Source organism: Megalobrama amblycephala, linkage group LG5 (genome assembly GCF_018812025.1).
Source record: "Megalobrama amblycephala isolate DHTTF-2021 linkage group LG5, ASM1881202v1, whole genome shotgun sequence".
Lineage (NCBI taxonomy): Eukaryota > Metazoa > Chordata > Actinopteri > Cypriniformes > Xenocyprididae > Megalobrama > Megalobrama amblycephala.
Window position 1 is genome coordinate 8,157,776 of NC_063048.1, and position 27,839 is coordinate 8,185,614.

The 27,839-nt window shown below is 35.5% G+C and overlaps 1 protein-coding gene across 4 annotated transcripts in view; it reads left to right on the plus strand.

The window, feature by feature from the left end:
• LOC125268391 (connector enhancer of kinase suppressor of ras 3-like) overlaps positions 1-27,839 on the plus strand; it is a 92,753-nt gene that overhangs the window by 47,979 nt on the left and 16,935 nt on the right. For 2 of the 4 annotated variants that reach the window (XM_048190555.1, XM_048190553.1), the window contains exons 6-15: positions 2,155-2,274; positions 5,470-5,529; positions 7,540-7,608; positions 7,908-8,054; positions 10,466-10,590; positions 11,246-11,427; positions 11,808-11,894; positions 14,573-14,826; positions 18,656-18,693; positions 21,548-21,593. In XM_048190555.1, coding sequence (XP_048046512.1) covers positions 2,155-2,274; positions 5,470-5,529; positions 7,540-7,608; positions 7,908-8,054; positions 10,466-10,590; positions 11,246-11,427; positions 11,808-11,894; positions 14,573-14,826; positions 18,656-18,693; positions 21,548-21,593 — 1,128 coding nt within the window. Of the gene's footprint in view, positions 1-2,154; positions 2,275-5,469; positions 5,530-7,539; positions 7,609-7,907; positions 8,055-10,465; positions 10,591-11,245; positions 11,428-11,807; positions 11,895-14,572; positions 15,729-18,655; positions 18,694-21,547; positions 21,594-27,839 lie in introns of those variants that run through there. The other 2 variants (XM_048190554.1, XM_048190556.1) reach the window with 2 other exon arrangements.

The following is a 27,839-nucleotide window of genomic DNA, read 5'->3' on the forward strand; positions in this document are numbered from 1 at the left end:
TGATCAATTGTTTCTCTAGATAAGACTCTTATTCCTCGTCTGGGATCATGTAGAGCTCTTTGAAGCTGCACTGAAACTGACATTTGAACCTTCAACCCGTTGAACCCCATTGAAGTCCACTATATGGAGAAAAATCCTGGAATGTTTTCCTCAAATCCTTAATTTCTTTTTCGACTGAAGAAATTCTGAAGTGAACTAATCCTTTAATGTTATTGCACTTAATGATATTGATAATAAAGAATGAAATCAATTTTTTCCTCTTTGTATTTTATATAAAAATGGTAAGATTATTCTATTCAAATATTTGTGATTTAAACAATTTGGTTAAAAAGTAATCAAAAAGTAACCAAAAAGTAGTCTGAATACATTACCGAAAATGTGTAATCTAAAAGATTGCATTGATGACTATAATTTTCTTAATGTAATTTGGAATCAGTAACAGATTTTAATTAATTTGCAAAACATTGTAAATTAGAATTCGTAAGTGCAGTAAAATGTGAACATATGCAGTTATACATGTGTAGTATTTGGCATTGGGAAGGGTGAAGGAAGTCTGGAATTTACATGCAGGCACACGTTAAGTCTAGGCATAATAGGCTGGCAAAATCAGACACACAAAGCATGAATGGGTCAGATCCTGTTATGTATTCCTTCCCTGTCACGCATCTGCGACAGAAAGAAAGGCGGCCCATTCATGAGAAGTCGATTAGTATAATTGGTCTAGTATAATTCCTGCGATCAAAGCTTAATTTTCAGCATTGCTCCTGTCTTCAGTGTCACATGATCCTTTAGAAATGTGATTTGGTGCTCAAGAAGCAAGTCTTATTATTGTTGAAAACAGTTTTGCAGCTTCATATTTTAGTGGGAATTGTGGTACACTACACTGGAAAAAAATGGTAACACATAAAATAACTGTTTTTTAGTCAAAAATATTATTTAACATCACTGACCAACCTATACCCATCAATTTATACCACCTAAACTCATTTTCATAGGTTATTGTCATAGGTTTCATAGGTCTTTACTGTAATAATTGCAGCTTAACACTTTTCACAGTTTACCATTCAAAAGTTTGGGTTACGTGAAAGTATTAAAGAAATTAATACTTTTATTTAGCAAGGATGCATTCAACTGATCAAAAGTGTCAATAAAAACATAATGTTTCAAAAGAATTCTATCTCGAATAAATACTGTTTAATTGAACTTTCTATTCATCAAAGTATCTTGAAAAAATGTATCACAGTTTCCACAAAAATATTAAGTAGCAAAACATTGATGATGATGATAATAATAATAATAGGAGCCATTATTAATAATTGAGCAACAAATCATCATATTAGAATGATTTCTGAAGGATCATGTGACACTGAAGACTGGAGTAATGATGCTGAAAATTCAGCTTTGATCACAGCAATAAATTACATTTTAAAATATATTCACACAGAAAACCGTTATTTTAAATCATAATAATATTTCACAATATTACTGTTTTTACTGTATTGCAGCCTTGGTGAGCAGAAGTGACTTCTTAATTATTTCAAACTTTTGACCGGTATAGTGTAGATGATTTGTGTCTTGTGTTATGTTGTACTCTGGCTATGTAGAAAGAAAAAAGTGATACTCGTCAAAACCATCTGGCTGAACATTCAACTCTTCAAATTGCAACCTAGGTTAAATTTTGAAAGAATTCCGGCAGTGACTTATTAATAAATCAAATGAAACCGGATTGTTTATTGCTGTTCCCTCCAGTGTTTGATCCAGAATGTTACTGTTCGGTTTGCTTACACTCCTGTCCTTGTGCACTGAGCGGAAAATTAAATCAAAGCTCAGATAGCATGTCGTTTGTTTATGTGTGCCCTATGGTTTGTTGGACTTATTTATGGGCTTGGCTTGGCTGAATTCATGTGGAATTTTTTCATAACTGAAAATTCAGATAATAGCTATTATCTCAACTCCTTCCTCTTGGGACTTTACTTCTGTAATATTCTCCCTCCACCCGATACTTTGCCATGCAAACGTGGAGATCAGCTGATATGCTGAATTATCTGTATTTCTATTGCATAGCCATTATGCACAGAAATCATCTTGACTGACAGAATTTGAAGATGCCGCCCATTCATGCAGGACTAAACACTCTGTTCTCCTAAATTACAGTCAAAGGTGTTGAACAGTATTTGTGACCAGACTGTGAGAACCACCTCTGATCCTCTCATGAGCCAATCAGCGTGTCTGGAGGAAGTTCAACTGACCAACATCAAACCAGGAGAGGGACTGGTGAGAACTATTATTTATATATTGATATTCATAATGTTTTTATGTCATTCCTAAGAGGACATCTCAAAACAGGTCATAACGACAAAAGTTAAAATTTTCAGTTCAGTAAAATGAGTACTCAAATTTCATTAAAACAATTATGACAAGAAAAAAATAATACAGCTAGATTATATATCATCAGTGTTTCTGGGAGAAACATATAAAAGGAATATGATCGTTTTAAATGAAATACATTTTTAAATAATTCAATATTATACAAGTTTCATTTAATTCATTCAAACTAATAATTCTAGATTATCTAATCTAATAAGATTATATAAAAAAAGCATAAACATAATATTACAAATTCTATCTATCTACACAAAATGACACGAATGCATAAGTGAACTTGAACTGTTACATTCTAGTCAAATACATTCATACAACTTAAACAACTTAAAGGGATAGTTCATCCAAAAATAAAAATTCTGTCATCATTTATTCACCTTCAAGTTGTTCCAAACATGTATGAATTTCTTTCTTCTGTGTAACACAAAAGAAGATATTTTGAAGAATGTGGGTAACCAAACGGTTGATGGACCCCATTGACTTCCATAGTAAAAAAATACTACAGAGGTCAATGGGTGCCCATAAACTGGTTAACGACATTCTTCAAAATATCATCTTTTGTGTTCAGCAGAAGAAAGAAATTCATACATGTCTGGAACAACTTTAGGGTGAATAAATGATGACATTTTTGGGTTAGTTCACCCAAAAATGAAAATTATCCCATGATTTACTCACCCTCAAGCCATCCTAGGTGTATATGACTATCTACTTTCAGACGAACACAATCAGAGATATCTTTAAAAAAATATCCTTAGTCCTCCAAGGTTTATAATGGTTGTGAATGGGGGGGGCATGATTTTGAAGCCAAATATAATGCATCCATCCATTTAAAACAAAGTAATCCATACGACCTTCTGAAGTGAAGCGAAGCAATGCATTTTTGTTAGAAAAATATCCATATTTAAAACGTTATAAATTCAAATAACTAGCTTCCGTCAGACGACCGTACGCAGAATGTGCAAGTCGATTTGTGCCAAATGAGTAATCCTCTGACGCGATGTATGATGCAGGATGTAGGAGTATTGTAAGTTTAGACGCCTCTTGTGGTTCAAACAAATAGAGCTGGGCAACAAACTCAAGCTCCTCTTCTCTTATATCGAAATCCTCCATCATTTCTCTTTAAAAATGTTCATTTTAGACTTATAATCCGTGACTATAATTTGTTTTGCTCTATTTGCTCCCTGTTCATCATTACATTGTGCATCATGTCAAAGGTTGCTCTTCCGCCACAAGTCGACTTGCACATTCTGCGTACAGTCATCCGCCAGAAGCTAGTTATTTGAATTTATGAAGTTTTAAATATGGATATTTTTCTTACAAAAATGCATCGCTTCTCTTCAGAAGGCCTTTATTAACCTACTGGAGTCTTGTGGATTACTTTCTTTATGGATGGATGCATTATTTTTGGCTTCAAAACGCGGCCCCCCCATTAACAAGCATTACCTTGGAGGACTAATTATATTTTTAAATATATCTCCGATTGTGTTCATCTGAAAGAAGATAGTCATATACACCTATGATGGCTTGAGGGTGAATAAATCATGGGATAATTCTCATTTTTGGGTGGACTATCCTTTTAATATTAGAACTTTCATCTGCACAAAAGCACACTAGTGCCATGGACTTGATTTTGCTAGTTAGAATGCACAACTCCTGTTGTGGATGCACTCTTCTAACAGCACACTAAAACAAGGGCAACCAAAGCACAAATAATTTGCAAAATTTAATTGCAATATAGTTCTCGTTATAATGTCATGTATGCGACAGATTGCCACTGTATATCTTGCACTTAACTAGATTTTCATTATCAAAGTGATTCCAGGCATCGCTGAACTTTCATAGTCATAGTTGCACTTCAGTTGTCTGGTCTGGACAGCATGTCTCCCCAACACTAACCAATCAGACCTCAAGGTACCGCCCAAAATGCCATCATAACCAAACAGAATAAAGTTTCACTTCCACTTCCAAACATTTCACTTCCAAGAACTCAAGAACTTGTTCCCATTCCTAGAATGTAGTGCACATTTTTTTTTTACATTCTGTTCCTATTAATGTGTACTGGAGAAAAATCAAGCTTTGAAATTATGAATTCAGAAGTCTTAGAAAACAGTAATGTGAACAGTTTTTATGACTCTTTAATGGTGCTTTTGCATCAGTCAATGAATTACATGGAAAAATTCTTCAGAATGTTTCCTTTTGTGTTCAATGTAATGAAAAAAAGGTTATATAGGTGTCAAAAGGGGTCCAAAATGAACAGGGGCTTGGGGCACAAAAGCTACCAAAATGAACAGAAAATAGCTGGGTTTCCATCCAAACATGAAGCGAATCTTTTCAAAGTTCGCAAAAAAAGAAAAAAAGACAAATGCGAATTAGGTGCGTTTCCATCAAGTTGTTCAAGCGGGTGGATTGGTGACCTAGTAATCAACAGTCAATAAAACATTGTGACTGAGCGTTCGTGAAGGGTTCGCATAAACACTTATGAAAACAATAGAAATGAAGAAAACGATAAACGAGAGCCGTCTTAACTCTTCTCGACTTTATTAAGCGTCACACACATGAGAGGACAAGCCTGAAAATCCTGTTACTTTAAAATGAAAATTACCCCAAGCTTTACTCACCCTCAAGCCATCCTACTGTAGGTGTAATGACTTTCTTCTTTCTGATGAACACAATCAAAGATATATTAATAACTATCCTGACGGATCCAAGCTTTATAATGACAGTGAACGGGACCAACAAGTACGAAGAAAGCGCCTTCATCCACATAATAATTATTTTTGTCATATTATTGCAGCCCTAACCTATAATGCGTTCCTGTTTTTTAATGTTCTGTAAAGTGATCAAGCTGGTTTTTGGAACTTTTTTTTTTATTGCTGGTCAAAGATGGTCTACCAGTATAACCAAGATGACCAGCTAAGTTAAACCAATTGCGTCAGAAAATGAAATCAGCAAGTAGAATATGAATCAGATTTCTATTTTCTCTGTATGTTTGCAGGTTCCTGTCTGCCAACTTTATATAGTGCTGCTCTCTCTCTCTCTTTCTCTGTTGTTTTTCATGTTTTCTCTTCCTGTCTTCCTGTTACTCAGGGGATGTACATCAAATCCACCTACGATGGGCTTCATGTCATCACTGGCACCACTGAACATGTGAGTAAGGGCTTCAGTGACGAAAGCCTTTGATTCATCGCATTTCGCTTTTTGATGCCAATGGCTGAGATAAATTTAGCCTCTTTGTGCACGTAATGTTCAGTCCAAATGAACAAACTCAGAGAAAATAGATGGGGCTTCTTTTAGTTTGCAGACTGAAGGTCTACAGATGGCACACAGGAAGTTGTGGGAATTGCACTTTCTCAGTAAGGATGTTGCCATACATGTTAAGTTTGCTTATTCTTTTTTTCAATTAGAACTGATACTGCAAAATCTTGAATGCAATGCAAGTCACTTTGAATAAAAATGTCTTCCACATGCATAAATGTAATTTCAGAGGTTTTTGAGCACTTTTCAGCTTGTCTGTGGATTCTTAAAGTATTTAGATTAAATTCACAAAATAGAAAGCTGGTAAAAAGTGTTAAATAGCATAGAAAAAGTATAAAGATGGTTGTACTGATTTATATGCCTGCCATCATTGAAGACCACAATTAGTAAATCATGAATGTTAGTTTAGTCTTAAAATTTGCATCAAAAAGTCTTAAATTTCATTCCCTTAAACATACAGATGACTTTTTGTGACCTGTTTAACGACAGATATTTTAGACAATGCTTTCAAAATTACACAACGCTTCTGCTCCGAAACTAAACTCCCACTGCTCAAGTGATGATTCATCCACCACAAACCACATGATGATTAATTACAGTCTGTTAATCATGCTGACATTTGCTTGACTGTCATGTTATAGTTTTTTTTTTTTTTTTTACAAAACAGCAAAAGCTTGTATTTAAGCAATATCACTTGTAAAAGTAGTTTAATGAACAAGCATGGCTGTTTCATCCATCAGCACAAGGCTTCAGGTGATTGATAGCTGTTCTCATTTTCAGTCCTAAAAGCGTGATTGCAAATGTCCTTTATTAACAATAAGTTAAGGGTTTGTCCACTTTTAAATACACTTTTCCTGATAAATTTACTCACCCCCATGTCATCCAAGATGTTCATGTTTTTCTTTCGTCAGTCGAAAAGAAATTAAGGTTTTTGAGGAAAACATTCCAGGATTTTTCTCCTTACAGTGGATTTCAATGGCTACCAACAGGTTGAAGGTCAAAATTACAGTTTCAGTGCAGCTTCAAGGGCTTTAAATGATACCAGATGAGTAATAAGGGTCTTATCTAGAGAAACAATCTGTCATTTTCGAAAAAAATACAACCGTTTATGCTTTATAAACAAAATATCGCATTGAACGTACTTTCCGCTTCCGCATTCTTCATAACGCTTACGCTGAATGTCCTACGCCTTCCCTGTTCTACTTACGGAACGAACGCGGCGCCAGTTTCGTTTTTTTCCGTAACTTGAATAGGGAAGGCGTAGGACATTCAGCATGAATATAGCATATATTTCTTAGTAACTAAAACCCACAGCTTCACTATCAGTAGAGAGACGCTGCCAGGTAGAATTAATTCACACACAGTCATTCTCTCACTAATGCATTCATATAAATTTAATCTTTAATTAGAATGAGCAGAAATCTGTGAGAAATATAATGACCCAAAGACAAAAGAACTGATAAAAAATAAGCTGTTATGTAGGAGCAAAAGCCATGTGGGCAGCGCTGTGTCATATGCCATAGCTGTGCACAAGGCGACCCATGTTTGTGTCTCAGCTCGAGGTTATGACGTCATTAACGACGTCATCAGTGACTAGTGTGTGTATAATATATATATATATATATATATATATATGTATATATATATATGTATATGTATGTGTGTGTGTTTGTGGTGATGCCTTTTTATGAACCCACAACATAAGCTTAACAGATCTGCTATAAATGTAGATTTGATTCATAAGTAATAAAAAGGGGGATTTTTTTAAGCAATCTTTTTTATTATTATTTATATATTTAGTGATGGGACTAGGATTGCATCTTGTTCACAAAATTTACAAATGATTTTGACAGAAATGTGAATATTTAAAGAAAACAAATGCTCATAGAATGTCCCCTCTAGTCTCCAGCAGATATGACACGTAAGATCCACGCTGGAGATGAGGTCATCCAGGTCAACCAGCAGACAGTGGTTAGTATTTCTATGGTATTTTCTATTAAAATAAACCTTTCTTTTTCATCTATACATTTTAAGTACTGAATGCAATGCATGTTTATGTAATTTCTCTCCACCCCGTCTGCTATGTTGGATCATTTTCTTCACGATTTGTTGTATTTGTGAAGAATTAATGCACTGTTGTCTTAGATTATGTTCAGAAGTGCATTCTCTGTGGGATTGTGCCTCATGCTCACCAGGCTTTGTTTTAATCTGAAAAGCCTGAGCAGTATTCTTTTCAGTAGTGCTTAAGGGCTTGTGCTGGTTTACTTCAGGTGGGTTGGCAGCTGAAGAACCTGGTGGCCAAGCTGAGAGAGGACCCTAAACGTGTAGTGCTTCTTTTAAAGAAAAGACCCACAGGAACCTCAGGATTTACCCCAGCACCTCTCAAAAACATGCGCTGGAAACCGCCCGTGCCTCAGGTGTGTCATTCGTAACGGCTTAACCGTCATTAACTCAACAGATGAACGGAGAAGTCAACTGAATTGTGTTTTCTGATTGTACAAATATTAATCAAAGATGACATGCATGAAATATTTTTATACTATATGGCCAACCATACACTATTGGTCAAAAGTTTAATGTTTTTGAAAGAATTTTCTTATGCTGCAAGACTGCATTTACTTGATCGAAAAAAAAACAGTTAAAAAAAGTAATATTGTGAAATATTATGACAATTTAAAATATTTTAAAATGTAATGTTTTCTTGTGATGACAAAGCTGAATTTTCAGCATCATTACACCAGTCTTCAGTGTCACATGATCCTTCAGAAATCATTCTAATTGTTTAAGGCCTCTAGCAACACCAAAGGAATGTCAGCAATATTATTTGAACAAAGTGCTGTGGTTTATTACAGAGCCCCACACATGACGTGCAGGGGAAAAAAATATATCGTGGCCATGAATTAAGAATTCATTCCCACACCACGACTTAATAATACATCAGCATGATTAACTAATTTGTTCCCTCATTTTAAATAAATTGTGCACACAATATAATCAATCCATTCATTTTACTTAATTGTTGGCCTCGTTGTAATAATTCGTTCCTTCAGAACGTGTGGCCATGATTTACTAAAGTTAAAAAACGAATTCTTAAAGAGGTCCTTGATTTATGATTTCACTTTTTTTAACTTCAGTTAGTGTGTAATGTTGCTGCTTGAGCATAAACGGTACACTCTAAAAAATGCTGGGTTAAAAACAACCCAAGTTGGGTTGAAAATGGACAAACCCAGCAATTGGGTTGTTTTAACCCAGCGGTAGGGTTAAATGTTTGCCCAACCTGCTGGGTAGTTTTATTTAACTCAACTATTGTTTAAAAATTACTGTATTGCTTAATTAAAATTAACCCAAAGTATGTTGGAAATGAACATTTATTAATGTTCAATGAATAATTATTAAACAATAAACATTTATTAAATTGCTTATTAGTAAATTTATATTAATAAACTATTAAACTATTAAATTTATATTAATAAAATATTAAAGCTTATTAATAAACATTCACCTTTTGTCTATTATTGTTGCCTCTAATTGCATCTGTTTTTAATTTCCCAACTATTTTGGGTTCATTTTAAGCTAGCCATATAGCAATTTTTAAACAATAGTTGGTTTAAATAAAACTACCCAGCAGGTTGGGCAAACATTTAACCCAACCACTGGGTTTGTCCATTTTCAACCCAACTTGGGTTGTTTTTAACCCAGCATTTTTTAGAGTGTATCTGCAAAGTTACGACGCTCAAAGTTCAATGCAAAGGGAGATATTTTCTTTTACAGAAATCACTTTTTAACGACTACAACTTGTAGGTTGGTGACATCACAAACCCAAAATTTACATAAACCCCGCCCCCGAGAACACATAACAAAGTGGGTGAGGCCAGGTTGGGCTGCTTTAGTGAAGAGGAAGAGTTGTTGTAGTAGAGTGTTGTTGACATGCCGTTATTATACTCCGGATTGCTTCACAAACGAGGGTCAATTCAACGCTGGATTTGCACAAAACATTATCATGACGGCACATGCTAGTGGATGAGTTGAATCAACTCCACAGCAACTACATAAATTTATCCACTAACCATTCAGAAACGTCCAGTTTCATTCTAAAATGTAAGGCTGAACACCGTTACTGACAATCCTCATTTTGGCTGCATGAGATTCTCCTGCTTTGTTTTTGTTGAGCAACAGAAGCGTGAGCTGTTAAAGCTCCGCCCTCTTCTGGAAAGGGGGCTGGGAGCAGCAGCTCATTTGCATTTAAAGGGACACACAAAAAACTTTTTGTTTTTGCTCACACCCAAGTAGGGGCAAATTTGACAAGCTATAATCAATGATCTGTGGGGTATTTTGAGCTGAAACTTCACAGACACATTCTGGAGACACCAGAGACTTATATTACATCTTGTAAAAGGGAACTTAAAGGTCCCCTTTAATTTGTGGCCACGACATATACATATACATATACATATACATATACATATACATATACATATACATTGTTTGTTTGCATGTCATGTGCGGGGCTCCGTAGTTAATAAATCTTCAAATCAATTTTAAAACTTAAGTGTATATGCCATGTTTTAGTTTATTCAGTGGCCTATCTATTGTAGATCTAATAGATCTATTGTTATATAATTTGAACCATATAATTAATCAATATATTATAATGTATATGTATAATTAATTTCCTAATACACATCATATTAAATATTTAGTTTGAACAAATGTTGCTGCTTTGATATATCAGTTTATTTTTTGGCGCCCTCTTTAGTGATGTCTTGATGATATATGCCTTTTATTTATGAAGAGATGTTTTACAAGATGTTTTCATCATGTTCTGCAGAGCTCCACCTCTCCTAGTAAGAGTCAGTCACCAGACGGATCTGCCCAACTCTGCAGTAGGAAGGACAAGCCTGCCATCCTGGACCTGTACATCCCTCCTCCTCCCTCAGTGCCTTACACTCCACGGTGAGCCTGAAAGCTAAAACCTCCGTCATTGTTCTCTTGTAACATGATGTAACAAGATATTCAAATACCTTGTAAATATCATGATATTTTGATAATGGTAAACATTCTGTACATTGGATCTATGAAAGTGTAATGGTATTTGGGGCCGCCCCTAACGATTATGTTGGTAATTGAGTAATCGGTCGATTATTTTGACGATTAATCGAGTAAAATGTAAATTTTTATTACCACCAAAAAAGTGAACAATAGCTTTTAAAATGACTTAAAATGCATATATAAGATGATACAATAAATACTGGTTCAAATAAAGAATCAAAATCATATGGTTTTATTGAACAACACTGTTAAAATACTTAAAGTAATATACATGAAATAAACAGAATCAATTTATGTACATTAACAAATGCCTGCAGAGGGCACCAATGGCATGCTGATTGTTGTTACCCTCGACAAGGGAAAATTGCAATCAAGGATTTTTTAAAACTGAATTGTTTTGATTGACAGCCCTAAATTACCATCAGATTCCATCACTTAATACCAATGCAGTACTTTTATATAGAATTCAGACTTTTCCAGGCTCTGTATTTCTGAAATTACAGTAACTATATTATTTAATTGTTCCTGCTGATTAATAAACATTTGTCTGCTGTTATAGGGAAGTACGGAATGGCTCGTACAGCAGTCTCAATGCCAGGCCTAAAGGCTCAGAGTCCCCAAACTCCTTCCTGGACCTGGAGAGCCACCGGCGCTTCACAGTTACAGACTACGATAAACTGTCTGTTCACCCAGTCGAGGTCAACGTGCAGATGCGTCCAAGAGGAACATCCTCATCACAAGGTCAATATTTCAGATTTACAGTCATTCATTTTTTTATTTTCATCATTGTCAAATTTTATTAATATAGCACCATAAAAATACAACATAGGCTGACCAAGGTGCTTTATAGTGCTAAGACAAATCTGTATTACATCACATACCGTATTATAGCATACCGAGAATTAGAATAATAGTAAAAAATACCTGATTTATAAAAAATCAAGAAACTAAACAAGTTTTTTAACTTAAAATCACTAGAGTTGATGCTGTTCTAATAGATAATGGTAGTGGTATCGTTGCAGTGTATCTTAAATCAAACAGTACCTTTGGCTTTGCAGGTCGTCTTGTATGTTTTCATTGAGTGTGACTGTAATTGTCTGTTTTCATGAATGTACACACAGGTAAACCGCGACCTCTGTCTATGCCAGTGGATACATGCTTGAGCGTGGCAGACCTGTATGCGAAGCCCTGGACACAGGGACGGAAAGGTACAGAACATGTGCCACATTATATAATCTGGTTTAGCCACTTCACAGGCCTCAGAGAATCACATGGAGAATTTGAGGGTTTTTTTACTGGAGAACTTGTGTGTGTTCACACTTACCAGGTTTGGTTCAATTAAAACAAGCTTAGTGCGGTTCATTTGAATAAGTCTGAATGCTGCCATCTGAACCCAAAAACAGGATGCGATATCACAAGATGCAAACCTAAAAAAGACAGAATGCTCAAGCATACCTGGTTCTTCTCATCATAGGATCGATGTTGCCCAACTGCCATCTTCTTGCAGCAGAGCTTCATTTGTGTGTGTAACGGAGGAAATCCTGGCACTGGTTTGACTCCTTTACACATTTTAGAAGCTCTCTCTGAGTTCTCAGCTGGTAAAAAATACCACCATTTGCACACAGATACCACCAGCAGGGTTCCCACTCGTCCTGGAAAACCTGGAAAATTGATGACAAATGAAAAATGTCCTGGAAAATCTTGTAGTTGTCCTGGAAAATTATTTTTTTTAAAGTTCTTGGGTTTTTCTTTAGAGACCAAAGAGCTAAAAGAAGCCAAAAAGAGATTTATCTCAGACTGAAAGGTCAAAAAATATTAAATCCCCACAAGAAGGATACAATATTAATGCAATACTAGAAATTGCAGTTAAGGCATGACCATTGGACAGCAAAATTGCTCAGTGAAGAATTAAGTGTGAAACCATCAGGAACCCTTTAGTCTCTAGCAACCTACCTGCAGTCTCCAGAAGTGTGAGGTGTCAGGATCTCAGAGACTTAGAATAGGTAAAGAATCCTAAAAAATGCCCCCCATTTAAGAATCACATACTGAACTGTAGTAAAATACAAGACAGATTTTTTTATAGGCTTTATAGACAGACAGATTGAGAGTGACTCTTGAAGGACCAGCACCACATCCTCTTGTACCACTGAATTTATTTTCCAGAATCTAGCTGTAAGGTGTTGGAGTTTATTTTTAGTCCATCTCTTACCCTGAAAAGTCTACCTTGCAGAGATAATGATCTTCCAAAACGTACTGCCAAAAAAATAGAAATGTGCATCAGTAGTTAAGTAATGACAATAAACTATGGAATCTTGTTTCCGCCACTGAATAATAAATAAAAAAAGTCTAAATATTTTTCTTACAATTGCGAGTTTACATTATTGTGATTTAAGCTCGCAATTGTGAGGAAAAAAAGTCAGAATTGCGAGTTTATATCACTCTCTCATCTTTTTTTCGCATTTATTACTTTTTTCTGGCATTTGACAGTTTATATCTTGCGATTCTTACTTCTTTTCTTAGAATTGTGAGATATAAACTTCCAATTGCGAGAAAAAGTCAGAATTATGAGGTTCTATCACGCAATTCTGACTTTATATCTTGCAATTGCGAATATCAAATCACAATTATGTAAACTCACAATTGCGAGGAAAAAAAAAGTCAGAATAGGGAGATAAAAAGTAAAAGTTGCAATTACCTTTTTTTTTTTTTTTTTTTTTTTAACAGAAACAATCTTCCATGGTCATAATGTATGATTAAGAGCTCATATTAAAAACTGATTTTATAGTTAAGTCATGGCAATAAACCTTTTAAAGACTTAGAGAGCAATATATTACTTTAGGGCGTAATCCCAGTCTTTTATTCCCATTGTTGTAAAATTGAAAATGTCCTGGAAAAGTCCTGGAAAATGATCGCTGAAAAAGAGTGGGAACCCTGCACCAGTGACAAAGAAAGAACCAAGAAAAAAAAGAACCAAAAGAAGCAAACTACAAGTGTGAACACACCATAAGAATCAATATTATTGTTCCTCCAAAAACTAATTTAGACCTGTCCATCAGATTGTAAAAATCAAGAAAATCAGATTCCGAACTGTAAAAAGCCTTCATGTGCTTGTGTAAACTGGTAATTTTCTGAGAGCTATGACTACGATCTGTACCACCAATGCAGATTTAAGGTGTGTTCGACTTGAACCGTTTGGTGTATGACATTAAAGTACCGCGAGAGCGATTCGAAAGACATTGCTGCGTTCACGCCATGTCTTAATTACCGTAAAACTTCATATATTTTTTAATCGCTCTCACGGTACTTTGATGTCATACACCGATCGGTCTGCACAGTGCCGCTTCAAGTCGAACACACCTTAAATCTGCAGTGGTCAGGTGGTACAAGTCGTAGCTCTCGGAAAATAACATGGTTATACATTGTTATGTCCTACAAGTGCATGAAGGCTTTTTACTAGGGGTGTAACAGTACATGTATTTGTCCCAAACCGTACGATACAGACATCACAGTTCAGTTCATGCAATCAGACGACGAATACAGTCAGTCACAGGCGATCCACACTCCAATCCAGAAGGGGGCGCATGCGGTAATACGCCGCTGTTTGCTAACTGCCACAACAGGAAAAAGAGCTGCAGAAGTACAGCGCATACGTAATTGACTTGAGCACTTGATAACAAAGTCCACTAGCTAGTGCACAAGCGTCGAATGTGTCTTTCTGCGCTCATGGACAAAGGAGAATCATTTGAATAATTCCCCACTGCAAATAGTGGATTACACATTTGCAGATCAAATAATAAACATTTTTTACATACCATATGATTGTTGAAACATGAATTTGTTCAAAGGATTTTAAAACATCTGGGATCTTTTTAATCTTCTGGTGTAGGTGAAGATCTTCTGTACAGATACCTTAGCAACGAGCGCATACCGACTATCGCCGAGGAGGCCTCGGGGCCGGGCTCGTCGTACAAGTTCACCGCCGAAAGACCCGCTTACGGGATGGACTGCTCGCGGAACAGCCGATTCCTCGTCAATGCAGATCTGCACAACAGCGCCACCATTCCTTATCAGGAGGACTTAGTCAAAAAGACGCCCATGACATCCACCCCCAAACGGCCGCCCGCGGAGCCCTCGCTACTGGTCAGTTGGATCACACGGCTTAAGCTATTGACTCACTAATGTCAGCTTGCCTTCTCCCTTTGTCCAGCTGTGTGCGGTGACTCTTTTCTCATGTACTTTTTCATGCTTTCGCTCTCCTTTTCTTGGGATATTTCTTTGTGCCTCTTATATTACTACTTGACTAGATTGCCTTAATGTGTCTAAAATGACTAGAATTTAACCTCAGAAATGTATGTTTGGAAACACGTGTGGGGAAAAAATGAAATGCATTATCTCTGGTTTGCTCAGAAAAATTGACTTGTATGCCACAGTATTAATTTGTATATGAAGCCATTTGAAAATGTATATCTACCTCAGCTATTTCCACTGTGGTATCCATGAAATTCTTTTACATAGCTTATGGTTGGAAAAAATCAATCTGGTGCAAAAAAAAAAAAAAAAAAGAAAAGGAAAAAGTGCTTTCCAGACATTTTTTTTCCTTTCATTTCTGCTAAACCCCCATGTGTTTCCAAACAGTTTAGTTAGTCAACTAATTTCTAATCAGAGAAACAAATGCATCATGTTGTTTCTCTTGTCTTTTTGCTTTGGATGTGTAACCTTCAATAGATGTAATTGGAGGGTTGAGCAAACTTTTTTTCAAAGTTTCTATGAGTTTCATCATGGTTAAACTGTGTTGTCTCCTTTATGTGTTAGGAGTATGAGTTGTAAGTAAATTATTTTGACAGATTTTTTTTTTTATCATTACATTACACCAAAGTATATCCGTATCCTTTTTGGAATTTGTGGTGCTGTGCTTTGCTTTTGTGACATGGGTAACATGGGTATATTAACAGTATTTTTTTTTTTTTTTTCAAATGCTTATTATTATTTTGTAAAAACAATATTCTTATTTTTCATTAAAGGGTCAGTTCACTAAAAAAAAATTAAATTCTGATGTCATTTACTTACCCTGTGTCATTACAAACCTGTATTAATTTATTTCTTCCATGGTAAACAAAAAGGAATGTATTGCAGGTTGTTTGAAGTATTCTGTACCACAAAAGTGGACACTGCATACAGTCAAGCTCCAAAAATCCACAAGCTTCGTCATTAGAAGACTTGGAATATAGTGCACACTAACACTCAGTTTCACAGACAAGGCTTAAGCTAGTCCCAGACTAAAATGCATATTTGAGTTGTTGTAACTGAAAGCAACTGGACCTGACATAAATATGTCAGTGCCATTGTTTTGTCTCAAGATTCACACCAGTAATGTTTTTTCTAGTGAACGTTTAAAAATAAAAGCTAGTTAAATATTGACCTAAGGTCTAATCCTGGCTTAATCTAAACCCTGTCTGTGAAACCAGACCTATGTTTATGATATATACATATAGCTCTGGGATTATTTTAAAGAAATCTCCTTTTGTGTTTCACAGAATAAAGAAAATAAGGTTTATAATAAAGGTTTGAGTTAAGGGTGAATCAGTTATGACAGCTTGTCACTGTAAACTCTATGCTTTTTAGCCTGTGCAGATATTAAATTGTATTTGCTTAGGATAAATAGTAGCACAGTTTCAAAAAATAGAGAGAGAATGAACCAAATATTGCATATAAGATAAAATTTAGATTTTAATTTTTTTCTAAATTAACACAGTTCAGCTGCGACAACAGCTGTAATTGTTTTTTAAATGCTGAGTGTTATATCAGTATTTTGCCATATCTAGATTATGCATTATTAATCTACACTGTAAACCCAAATAAGATGTCAAAACTCCAAACATTTAATTTTTAATAAAATTGAATTCAATTCATACATTGAACATAAAATTATCTATATATATATAAAACTATATATATATATATATAGGGAGTGAGACATCTAAATGACATCTTAAATTATATTTTTAGTAGTGGAAATTTAGCTAGCTATAACTTCTAATTTAACAAATGCTAATTGGTAACACAATGCTTTGATAACATTAGCATAGCAATTGCTGAAAGAGTACGGCAATATAGAACATTTAACATATACCTGTTCTCAAACTAAGCTTGTTATCCATTTGTCACCATGATGGTAACCCCCTAAAACCCCAACATAACAGAAACTCTTCTAAATTAGGATGGCAAAGCATTAAACACTAGTAAATCCTCCATTTAACAATGATCTTGCACAAAAAACAAAACAAAAAAAACATTATATAACACTTAATGTTAGCATTTATTCTCCTTTTCGGGTGTCATGGCAAAGCATGCTGGGAAATAGAAATCCCAGCCAAGTTTTAGGTAAAAATTTGTCTAAATTAAAAGAAACAAGTTCATAAAACTCAAAACAATGAACAATTCAGATTACTTAAAATGTGTCAGTTTCATGAATTTAAAAGAAAATGAAAGTTGTTAATACTCAAAAAAAAGTTAATTTGATTAAACTAATTTGTTTAATTTGAGTTTGTCCAACTCAAACCAATTAATTATTTTGAGCGTTAGGGTTTACAGTGATAAGCTATTGTTCTTCACATAGAGTTTTAAACCACATTTATACTTTGTATCACATTATTTGCTTCTGCTCATTAAAGCTGCTATTCCAGATGTTTTTGTTTTGTCTTCATTTGAATTATAGTTGTCTTCATTTTAAAATGATGCACCGTTTGTCTGTTACGTCAGTAACAGGTAATACTTTGGCTTTTACTACAGATTTAACTCCATAAGAGAAGACCCAAGCAGTGAGTAACAGATGTAATCGCAGCAGTTTAAAGATTTATTAATAATAACAACTCGAAACAAAACACACTTGACTGAAACCTCAAATAGAACAACCCTATAAACCTGACGAGAACAGACAGAAACACAGAGCTTAAATACAAGCAAAACAAACAACAAAATGAATGACAGGTGCGCATGTTAATCAAATCAATGAGAAACATAGAAACGAACTGGAAAACTAGGAAACAGAACTAAAACATGTGACAAACCCACCCAAAACAGAAACGAACACAGATTACCCGTAACAAGCAGAAGGTTTTCATTTGTGTGCAGTGATGCATGATGTAATAGTATTGTAAAGGTTTATGAAATTACCCAAAATTATATTCATGACACATTTTTGTGACATTTTTCCACGACGTGCTGATCTTAAAAATATAATAATTGTGTGGCATGGTACAATATGTACATTTTACAAGAATTTAAAAGTAAAACAACTTCAGTAAGTACTTAATTACCAGTGATTGTTCCTTCTGAAGGCAGCTGGGAGTGGTTTTGTTCAGAATGATACAGTTTTCTCTCTTTTCTCTGCTCCTTTCCTTTTACATTAAGGTTACAGTCTGTTTCTGTGCTCTGCCTTTATCTATTAATCCAACTTACCCTAATATTTTCACCTAATAATTCATTCATACTGACCTTTTCATATTTGTTGCATTACCCTTTTTCACAAAAACTAAAATCTGCTTGTTGGCAAAATGCTCAATGAAATGTACTTTTATTGAAGAAATGCACTGATCTTTGCTGAGAAAATTAACAAATAAGCAATGTCCTCTAGCTTTGCATGGAATTCACTCTTTAAATTATATTATTATATTATGCACACATAAATATGAAGCATGTTTTGCGAGTGATGCATGGGAATAACACTTTTTGCTTAGAACCTTGTCTTTTGGACTTTTTTTAATCTGATATATGTATATGTATATATATAATTAGTCAGCAAAAAACCTTTGCTTGTAAAGGGTAGCCATCCACTTCTACAAGAACTGATTGTTCAGCAAAAACTGAATGTTTAAAAAGTTATAAATGCACAGAGTCAGTAAGTCATTAAGGATCAGTGGCATTGTCCATGTGGAAACATATATTAACTGTTCTTTGTGTCCTGCCACAGGATCCTGACTGGGCCTCCAACAGCGCATTCATCAACAGGTGGGTGCAGAACTAAATGAGCAGCGTCCATCCCGGAGCGCACAGCCACTGTGAGCCAAAACAAAAGCACGGGAAGAATCTTAGCTCAAGTAGTTTATGCTCGGTTATCAGGAATGTGCTCTTCCTGCCAGGATGCGAGAAGCTCTGTGGCTTTGCTTCTCCGTCATGTATATTTTTAGCATGCACTAGTGTGGTGACATGGTTTAAATTCCCCATGGATCAAAAAAAGAGACAACCCCAAGATCTGGAACAGTAACCATTACATGTGGAGGTTGATTATTGTACATTTTCTCAGATAGTACCTTTAAATGTTTCTAGATCAAATGTTCCAGCCTATGGCAAGCCGTTTTGACTTTTATTCACATCTCAGGATATGAATTCTTGATGTCAACAATTCAGTTGTTGATATCAGGAATTACATTTCCACTAGTAACAATGTTAATTCTTGATATCAACATTTGAATTTCCCCTAATGAATTCTTCATATCTGTAATTTTATTTTCACTAGTGAAATGTCACCATAGGCTGCCATTCAAATTCAATTGTTGATATCAAGAATTGATTTCTTACTAGTTGAAATTCCAATTTCACATATCAGAAATACAATTCTTACTAGTAAAAATCGTAATTTTTGATATCAATAATTACATTGCTACTAGTAAAATGCAAATTTTTGATATCAAGAATTCAATTGTAACTAGTTGAAATGTCAGTTCTTGATATAAACAATTGAATTGCTACTAGTAAAAATGTTCATTTTTGATATCTGAAAATGTATTTCTGATATCAATATAATTTCAGATATCTAAAATGGCTTTCTTACTAGTAACAATCACATTCATGATATCAGAAACTAACATTGTCACTAGTGACAATTGAATTCTTGATATCAAAAATTCACATTTTTAGTAAGAATTGTATTTTTGTTATGAGAAATTTGAATTTTAACTAGTAAGAAATCAGTTCTTGATATCAACAATTGAATTTGAATGGCAGCCTATGGTGACATTTTACTAGTGAAAATACAATTGCAGATATCAAGAATTCTAGTTTTTACTAGTGGAAATGTAATTCTTGATATCAAAAATTGGAATTTAAACTAGTGAAAATTGAATTGTTGATATCAAAAATTAACTTTGTTACTAGTGGAAATGTAATTCCTAATATCAAGAATTATCTTTTTAACTAGTGAAAATTGAATTGTTGATTATCAAGAATTCATATCCTGAGAATGAATAAAAGTCACAACGGCTTGCCATACCAGCCCAGGATAAAACTAGTGTCAAAGAAATCATTAGACCTATTACCACATCTTACATAAATGTTAAAGTTAAAAATTAAACCTTTTAAGCAGCAAACATTATTTTTATGAGTTCTGTTGACATAATGTTGATCATGACGGCAACTTAATATTGTGTGTATTTTAAACTTAATTTTCTGTAACTTAAAGGGTTAATTCACCCAAAAATGAAATTTCTGTCATTAATTACTCACCTTCATGTAATTCTACACCGGTAAGACCTTTGTTCATCTTTAGAACAAAAATTAAGATATTTTTGATGAAATCTGAGAGCTCTCTGACTCCTCCATAGACAGCAATTGAACCACTACTTTCAAGGTCCAGAGAGGTAGTAAAGGCATTGGTAAAATAGTCAATGTGACTGCAGTGGTTCAACCTTAATGTTATGAAGTGACGAGAATAATTTTGTGTGCAAAAACAAGAAAAAATAATGACAACATTATTCAACAATTCCGTCTCTTCCCTGTCAGTCACCTATACACAGCTCATTGTTGGTTCATAGATGATGCATTAACTAATGTTAATGAATGGGACAATACTGTATAGCGTTACAAAAATTTTAATGTCATAAATTGTTCTTGAAGGGCAAAGCAAGCTCAGTAATCTAGTGCTTGGTTAAAAAAACATCTTGAAAATGAACAATATTGGGATGGTTCAACACGAAAATAAAATTAGGGGTGAAATAAACACTGCTGGTCAGATGAAATGGGACTGAAGTGATTGTGATTTTCCTAATGTGTAGTAAGCTTTTTGTCTTATAATCATTCTCTTTTTGTGAAACCATAAAACGATTTAAATATAAATTTGCAACATTATGGAAGACATTGCCAAGTAGCATTTGTGAGACTTGTAATACTTTCAGTCATTTATTTATTTCTAGTTTGCGTCTATTAATCATATATCTGAAAAAACAGTGAGACACACGTTCATAGAAATACAGCAGACAGAATACAAGAATGTGTGATGGACCACAAGGAAAAAATTACCTAGAAAAAAATGTCTTTGATTGCAAAATAACTCAATATGGTAATAAAACAAAAAAATATATGAACTTCTTAAGCTACTTGTAATATCTATTCAATGATTAATTCTGCCACAATATTACAGGATAATGCCTTTGAATTATATCAGTTTGTTGGCTTTTTATGTTATTAATTGTTGTACTTTTGCATATGTAAAAGGAATAGATGATTTGAAAAGTCTTGCATAATGCATGAATCTCTAGAAAACAGAGAACAGACAATCAAATATCTAGATGAACTGTATGTAACACTGAAATGTAATACATTTTATGTTTATAATGAGAATGTGCTCTGAATTGCTCTTGGAGTTCATTGCGTACATCTGTTTACACAGACACAAAACAATCTCATAAACCACAGTGTATATACATATACAAAAATATATGAGCTTAAGGAAAATCAAATGGATTTCATACACCAAGTGATTTTTACTTGACATAACCTCCTGTTTGTGTTCTAGTATATTAGCTTCAGACATACAATTTATCTTGCCATGTCTGCTCCTGTATTAAATCCGTCATCGTCTCCCCAGCAGGTACAGCAACAGTGCCATGCGGTCCTGGTCGTTCTCTCAAGCGGTAAGAGCCACATCTGTACATGCTTCTCTTTTTAGAGCAACAGATAGTTTGCAGATAGTGAGCTGCAAATCTGTGCAGACAACTGAATTATTATGACTTCATCTTTTCTGAGAATATCTGAACACTACAGTTTTCAAAATATTTGTATCTGGGTTTATATTAAACATGTCCAAACTCACTCAGGCTAATATAAACTCATGCAGTCATGGTGTTCCAAATATCCACGCACAATGCATGTTTATCCAAACTGTCCTCTGATTCTGTAGGACAGCCATTATTATTTCATTGTCATTCTCCAACCCATATTTTATCCTGAACTCAGACAATGAACTATCATTTTTCTGAACCCTCACATTCACTGTTAAAAATAAAGGTTCCAATAGGGGGGTTTTGCAGTGATGCCATAGAAGAACCATTTTGGTTCCCCAAAGAACCTTTCAGTGAACAGTTCAGTAAAAAAATTTTTTTAAATCTGCCAAAAAGGGTGGTATGGTTCATGTGAAATCAGATACAGTTCACTGATATGAACACAATCGTACTAAATCGTGGAAGTGAACCGCTATTGAAGTAGTATGATTCAGTTAAACTGTGTTTGTGTGAATGACACACTGCAAACAGAGAATATATAGGCTATCTCATTTTTGCTCACCTTCAACAGAAATGGACTCTTGCAGAAAAGAGATGCAAAAGAGATGCAAGTGCCAATTTGCGCTCATGCTTTGGTTTGAACCGAGCAATCAAGTGTGAACCAAGTGTGAATGCACCCTTAGAGGGTTTCTTCATAGTTGTCAAAATATCAGATCTATTTTGAGTGTGAATGTGTGTATATTTCTCCAAAGATCTCAAAGTGGGGAATATGCCATATAAAGGAAACAAGGCTTTTTCTAGACAATGGTCATGCTGGTGCCATCCTCCTCTTGAGTACTCAGTGAGAAACACTGGTGTAGAAGCAGCTCTTGCTTTGAGAAACAGCACACAGACAGAGCAGAAGAATGGACCCTCTGTGCCTGGCAGTGACATGACTTTCCCTCAGGGGGATATTTAGTTAAGTGGTGTGACAATCACTTGTTCAGAACATTGTGAGAAATTAGTTAATCCCATGAAGTCAGAGACGGCAGAGATAGGGGTTTCTCACTCACACAGACACCATTTCAGCCGAGACATAAATGTTAAATATGAAGACACTGGAAAATGGGCTTTGTCCACTTTTCACCAATATCTTTCAAAGCATCGACAATATCACAATGTTATTGTGGTCCTCCTGGAGCATTAAAAGAGAAACATCCACTTCTGAACCTCTGTAGTTTGCGGACTTTGGTGACCTCTGGTGGTGACTTCTGGTAACTAAACTCTTCAATCCAGCAAAAACAATTTGTTGGATGAGAAAATATTTTATTTGCTTCATTAAAATGTATATTCTATGTTTGTTAAAGTCTATAGCCATTTGCCTTGTGCCATATGAGCGGAAATACATTACAGTGCAGCGAAAACTTTAGACTGTAATTGAGAAAATTACATTTTCTCAGCATTGCAAACAACATAATTAGCCTGGATGCCAGCCGAACTTAGCCCCGCCCACAACATTTTGAGGTCGGGGAGTTCGGTCTGGACTCGATCCGTAGAGGAGTAATTATGCCCGAACAGAAACTGTTCGGACCAATCACATTGTCAGGGCGATGATTGACAGATTATCACCAGAAACGTGACCAGCCACGTCATCAAAGAGCGCTTGGGGAGTTTGATTGACAAGCGATCTAACCAATCAGAACGCCGCATCCGCCATTTTGTCCGACAAAGCAGTCAGGAGTTAGAAGATTAACCTCGGTGGAGTTAAACTTGAAAAATTGTGCATATTGACGTCTTTCCGCGTTTGAAACAACATTCATTCTCATGTTCATTCATGTTTATTTGATGCTATAAATGAACTAGTAGGAAGAGATGATCGGTTCACGAGCCTCTTGAGCTGAGGCGCTACAGCAATCTGTCACGATCATGGTCACAACACATTAAAGAGCCACAAAACGTTTTTTATTGTTTGAATTTTTTTAATAACTACACAGTTTGAAAGCTGTGACTTTGTTTAATATCATAAGTAACCTGCTCTGTCTCGTCTGTCGATGTGTTGTCAGTTTCCTCTTTGCTCCGCGATGTATGTTCCACTCTGTGTGGCGTGACAGCGCCACGACTTGTCGGACAAAGCAACAGTAACTAAGGGCGGCGGGTCTTTGCGAAAGGTCAATTAGTTTACAACAATGATGGCTGTTGAAGAACTGAGATGTGTAGATTCCGCCATCGCATCCGTTATAGAAGATATCGACAGCGCATTAATTTTAAAAAAGGAACAGAGGACCGCGATCAAGGCATTTGTAGATGGGAAAGATGTCTTTGCCGTCCTTCCTACGGGATTCGGCAAAAGTTTGATTTATCAGCTGGCCCCGATGGTCGCTAAAGCCGAGTTCAGACTGCACGATTTTCAAAGTAGTCGGGTCACTGTTCTTTTCACACTGCATGACTATCTTGGCCAGCATTCAGTCGCTGCTGTGTTCAAACTGCACGATGGATCGGCGACAGAAGGTTTCACACTGCACGATAGGAAGAATCGCCGACAACTGTCTGGCACGCAAACTACGTTTCACAACCAAAAACACGCGAGATGTGACAAGGAAACAACGCGATATCACGCATGCAAGACCGGAGTTATTATTATTATTATTATTATTAAAAACGGTAGCCCGCAAGAAGCTTGCAATACGAATTGCCTGTGCGCTGATTTGCAGCGAAAACAAGAAAAAGAAAAGAAGAATATGGAGGAGGAAATGGTTGGGGAGACTGTGATTGTGTGTTCTGCAATGAGAGTTGGAGGTAAATAAATAACTTTTCAATGTGCTGCTGTTGGATGGTCAAGCAAATGTTTGTGCTTTGGTTCTGTTTGATATAATTGTAATGTTTATGTGTACAAAGCCATGCTTGCTGATATTGTGGTCTATAACTCCTCCCCGAACTCCACGCTGTTCTGTATCTTGCTCTCTCATTGGCTGTCGGTCATCGCCGATGTGGTTTCCAGTCAGAACACTTTTCACACAGCAGGATTTTGAATCGCCGACAGGTCCAGATATTTAGCATGCCAAATATCTCACGGGTGTCGGCGACTCGTCGGCGATTCTCTCAGATTGCGTCTTTGCTCATTCACACTGCGTGACTGTCACTCACGTGAACGAGCACCGATTTGCCTGTGATTTCGGGCATTTGTCGGCGATTTCTCAAAACCTGTCGGCGAGCCAAAATCGGGGCTAAAATCGTGCAGTCTGAACTCGGCTTAAGAAGAGTTCTGTTGACAACTATGCGTCGCTCAACATACGTCACTTACTCTGTAGCTCTGATTGGTTGTAGGTCTATCCAATTGAGGACTTTCCTGGATCGGTTGAAATACGCCCCCATAATCAAAGCCCAATGGAGCAGTATCAGACTCATATTCGAACTAGAATTGAGTATGACCACGTCAGGCTACAACATAATGGCATCAGTAATACAATATTAATGACAGAACTTTGCACAAAATACATAGGGGAGACTGGGGCTACTTGTCACAAGGTTCTTGCATTCTCTATACAAGCATTTGTTTGTTGGTATCAAATACCTAATCAAATATAGAAAAAAAGAACACTTTTCATGAAATCTTTCCCTCCAAAATTCTAATATCACATAATTCTAATTTAATGTTACAAGTAAACTGTAGTAATCCAAGGGAGAATGACTTTTAATAAACCCTCGGCAAAACAACATACTACACACTATAACATAACGTTAACACTAGACAAGGAAAACTCAGGGATTAAATACACAAGGAGGCTAATCAACAGAACTAGAGACAGGTGTGTAAAAAATAATCAGTAACCATAGAAACAAACAAGGATCAGGAACACAGGCAAACCGAAACAGAACAGAACCAAACCAAAACACAAAGAACTTATATTTATACTTTTTCATAACAGTCATAAATAATCATACACAGTTTTGGGGAAAGTTACTTTTAAAAGGAATGCATTACAATATTGTATTACTACCTAAAAGAGTAACTAATTATGGTACACTTTTTATGGTAAGCAATGTGTTACGTTACTTTTTCTCACCTGGGCTGGGCTTGCTTGTTTGTTTTTTAATAACAACCAAAAAGATCTAATTTTGGCAAATGTAAAAAGTGAAATGAATAAGCCTCATGCAGAAGGAAATGCATATTTATGCCTGTACAGTAGAGGGCGCAGCTCAAACAAACCTTTCAGTTACAATGCCATTCTCAAATAGGACACAGGAGAATAAATATCATCACTCTTACTTCAGCAATAAAGTGAGATTAAATACATAAAGTATATTTGTTTAATTTAATTTAATTTAATTATTGCAGTTATGTGCAATATTCTGAGATTGCATTTCACTGTTTTTATTCTTTTTTTAGGAATACTGACTCTGTTTTTATGCAAGTGAGATGAGTAAATACATGTTCACATTTAGTCTAGAACTACAATAACCATCATGTTCACACCTCTGCACTTTATTTCTCTCAACATAAGGACAGGAGAGCTGTCAGTCAATAAATGGGAAAAAGTAACTTGGATATTTCATTGTAAATTTAAAAGTAATGTGTTACTTTACTAGTTACTTGAAAAAGTAATCTGATTACATAACTCAAGTTACTTGTAATGCGTTACCCCCAACACTGATCATACATAACAAGGATTTCTAGCCATGTGTTTTTCGAATAAAATTTAAGTTACATTTATTTAAAAGTTTAACTGCTGGATTTGGCTGATTCACTGAACCGTTTTACACTGTGACGAGGTGTTTCGGCCTTAATTAACAATGTAATAAGCAATCTTTCTCATATTTTCAATTTTTAATGAATTAGTGTATATTTATGACATTTGTTGTATTACAGAGGAATGGTAGTTTGGCATCTTTCTCTTTTATGACTGATGTCATTTACCTCTTATTATTTATTTCCTCTATTGGAAAGATATGGATTTTTGATGTTGGAGCCAATAGGAATGCAAAAATTATATCTGCTGTAGTCTCCCGTTCCACACAATAGAAGTTTACTTCTGAAACCCCTGAAAATATGATATGGGTCGATTTAATTTAAAAAGCCAGAAACAGTCACTGTTTATGTTTTTGTTATTTGTTCAGTTTGCTTAAGTTTTGCCAAGGCAAAACAGTTGTTGAACTTTCTATTTGAAACTATAAAATGATATTGGCTTGGTAATGGCTTTGCATTGGGAGAATAAATGTTGAAATTGTCTATTTTTGTGTTTTTGAGCAAGATGAATGAATGAGTGAACTTTGTGATTAATGTTCTGTTAAGTTGGATTTAAATGAGATTCTGTTGTTGAAGTTTTGGGGTTATCATTGTGCTGAGGAGTGATGATTGAGCTTCAGAGTTTGTGTTTTTGGTTATACAGGTCCTGGTCATATAATTAGAATATCATCAAAAAGTTGATTTATTTCACTAATTCCATTCAAAAAGTGAAACTTGTATATTCTATTCATTCATTACACACAGACTGATATATTTCAAATGTTTATTTTGATGATTATAACTGACAACTAAGGAAAATCCCAAATTCAGTATCTCAGAAAATTAGAATATTGTGAAACGGTTCAATATTGAAGACACCTGGTGCCACACTCTAATCAGCTAATTAACTCAAAACACCTGCAAAGGCCTTTAAATGGTCTCTCAGTCTAGTTCTGTAGGCTACACAATCATGGGGAAGACTGCTGACTTGACAGTTGTCCAAAAGACGACCATTGACACCTTGCACAAGGAGGGCAAGACACAAAAGGTCATTGCAAAAGAGGCTGGCTGTTCACAGAGCTCTGTGTCCAAGCACATTAATAGAGAGGCGAAGGGAAGGAAAAGATGCTGTAGAAAAAAGTGTACAAGCAGTAGGGATAACCGCACCCTGGAGAGGATTGTGAAACAAAACCCATTCAAAAGTGTGGGGGAGATTCACTAAGAGTGGACTGCAGCTGGAGTCAGTGCTTCAAGAACCACTACGCACAGACGTATGCAAGACATGGGTTTCAGCTGTCGCATTCCTTGTGTCAAGCCACTCTTGAACAACAGACAGCGTCAGAAGCGTCTCGCCTGGGCTAAAGACAAAAAGGACTGGACTGCTGCTGAGTGGTCCAGAGTTATGTCCTCTGATAAAAGTAAATTTTGCATTTCCTTTGGAAATCAGGGTCCCAGAG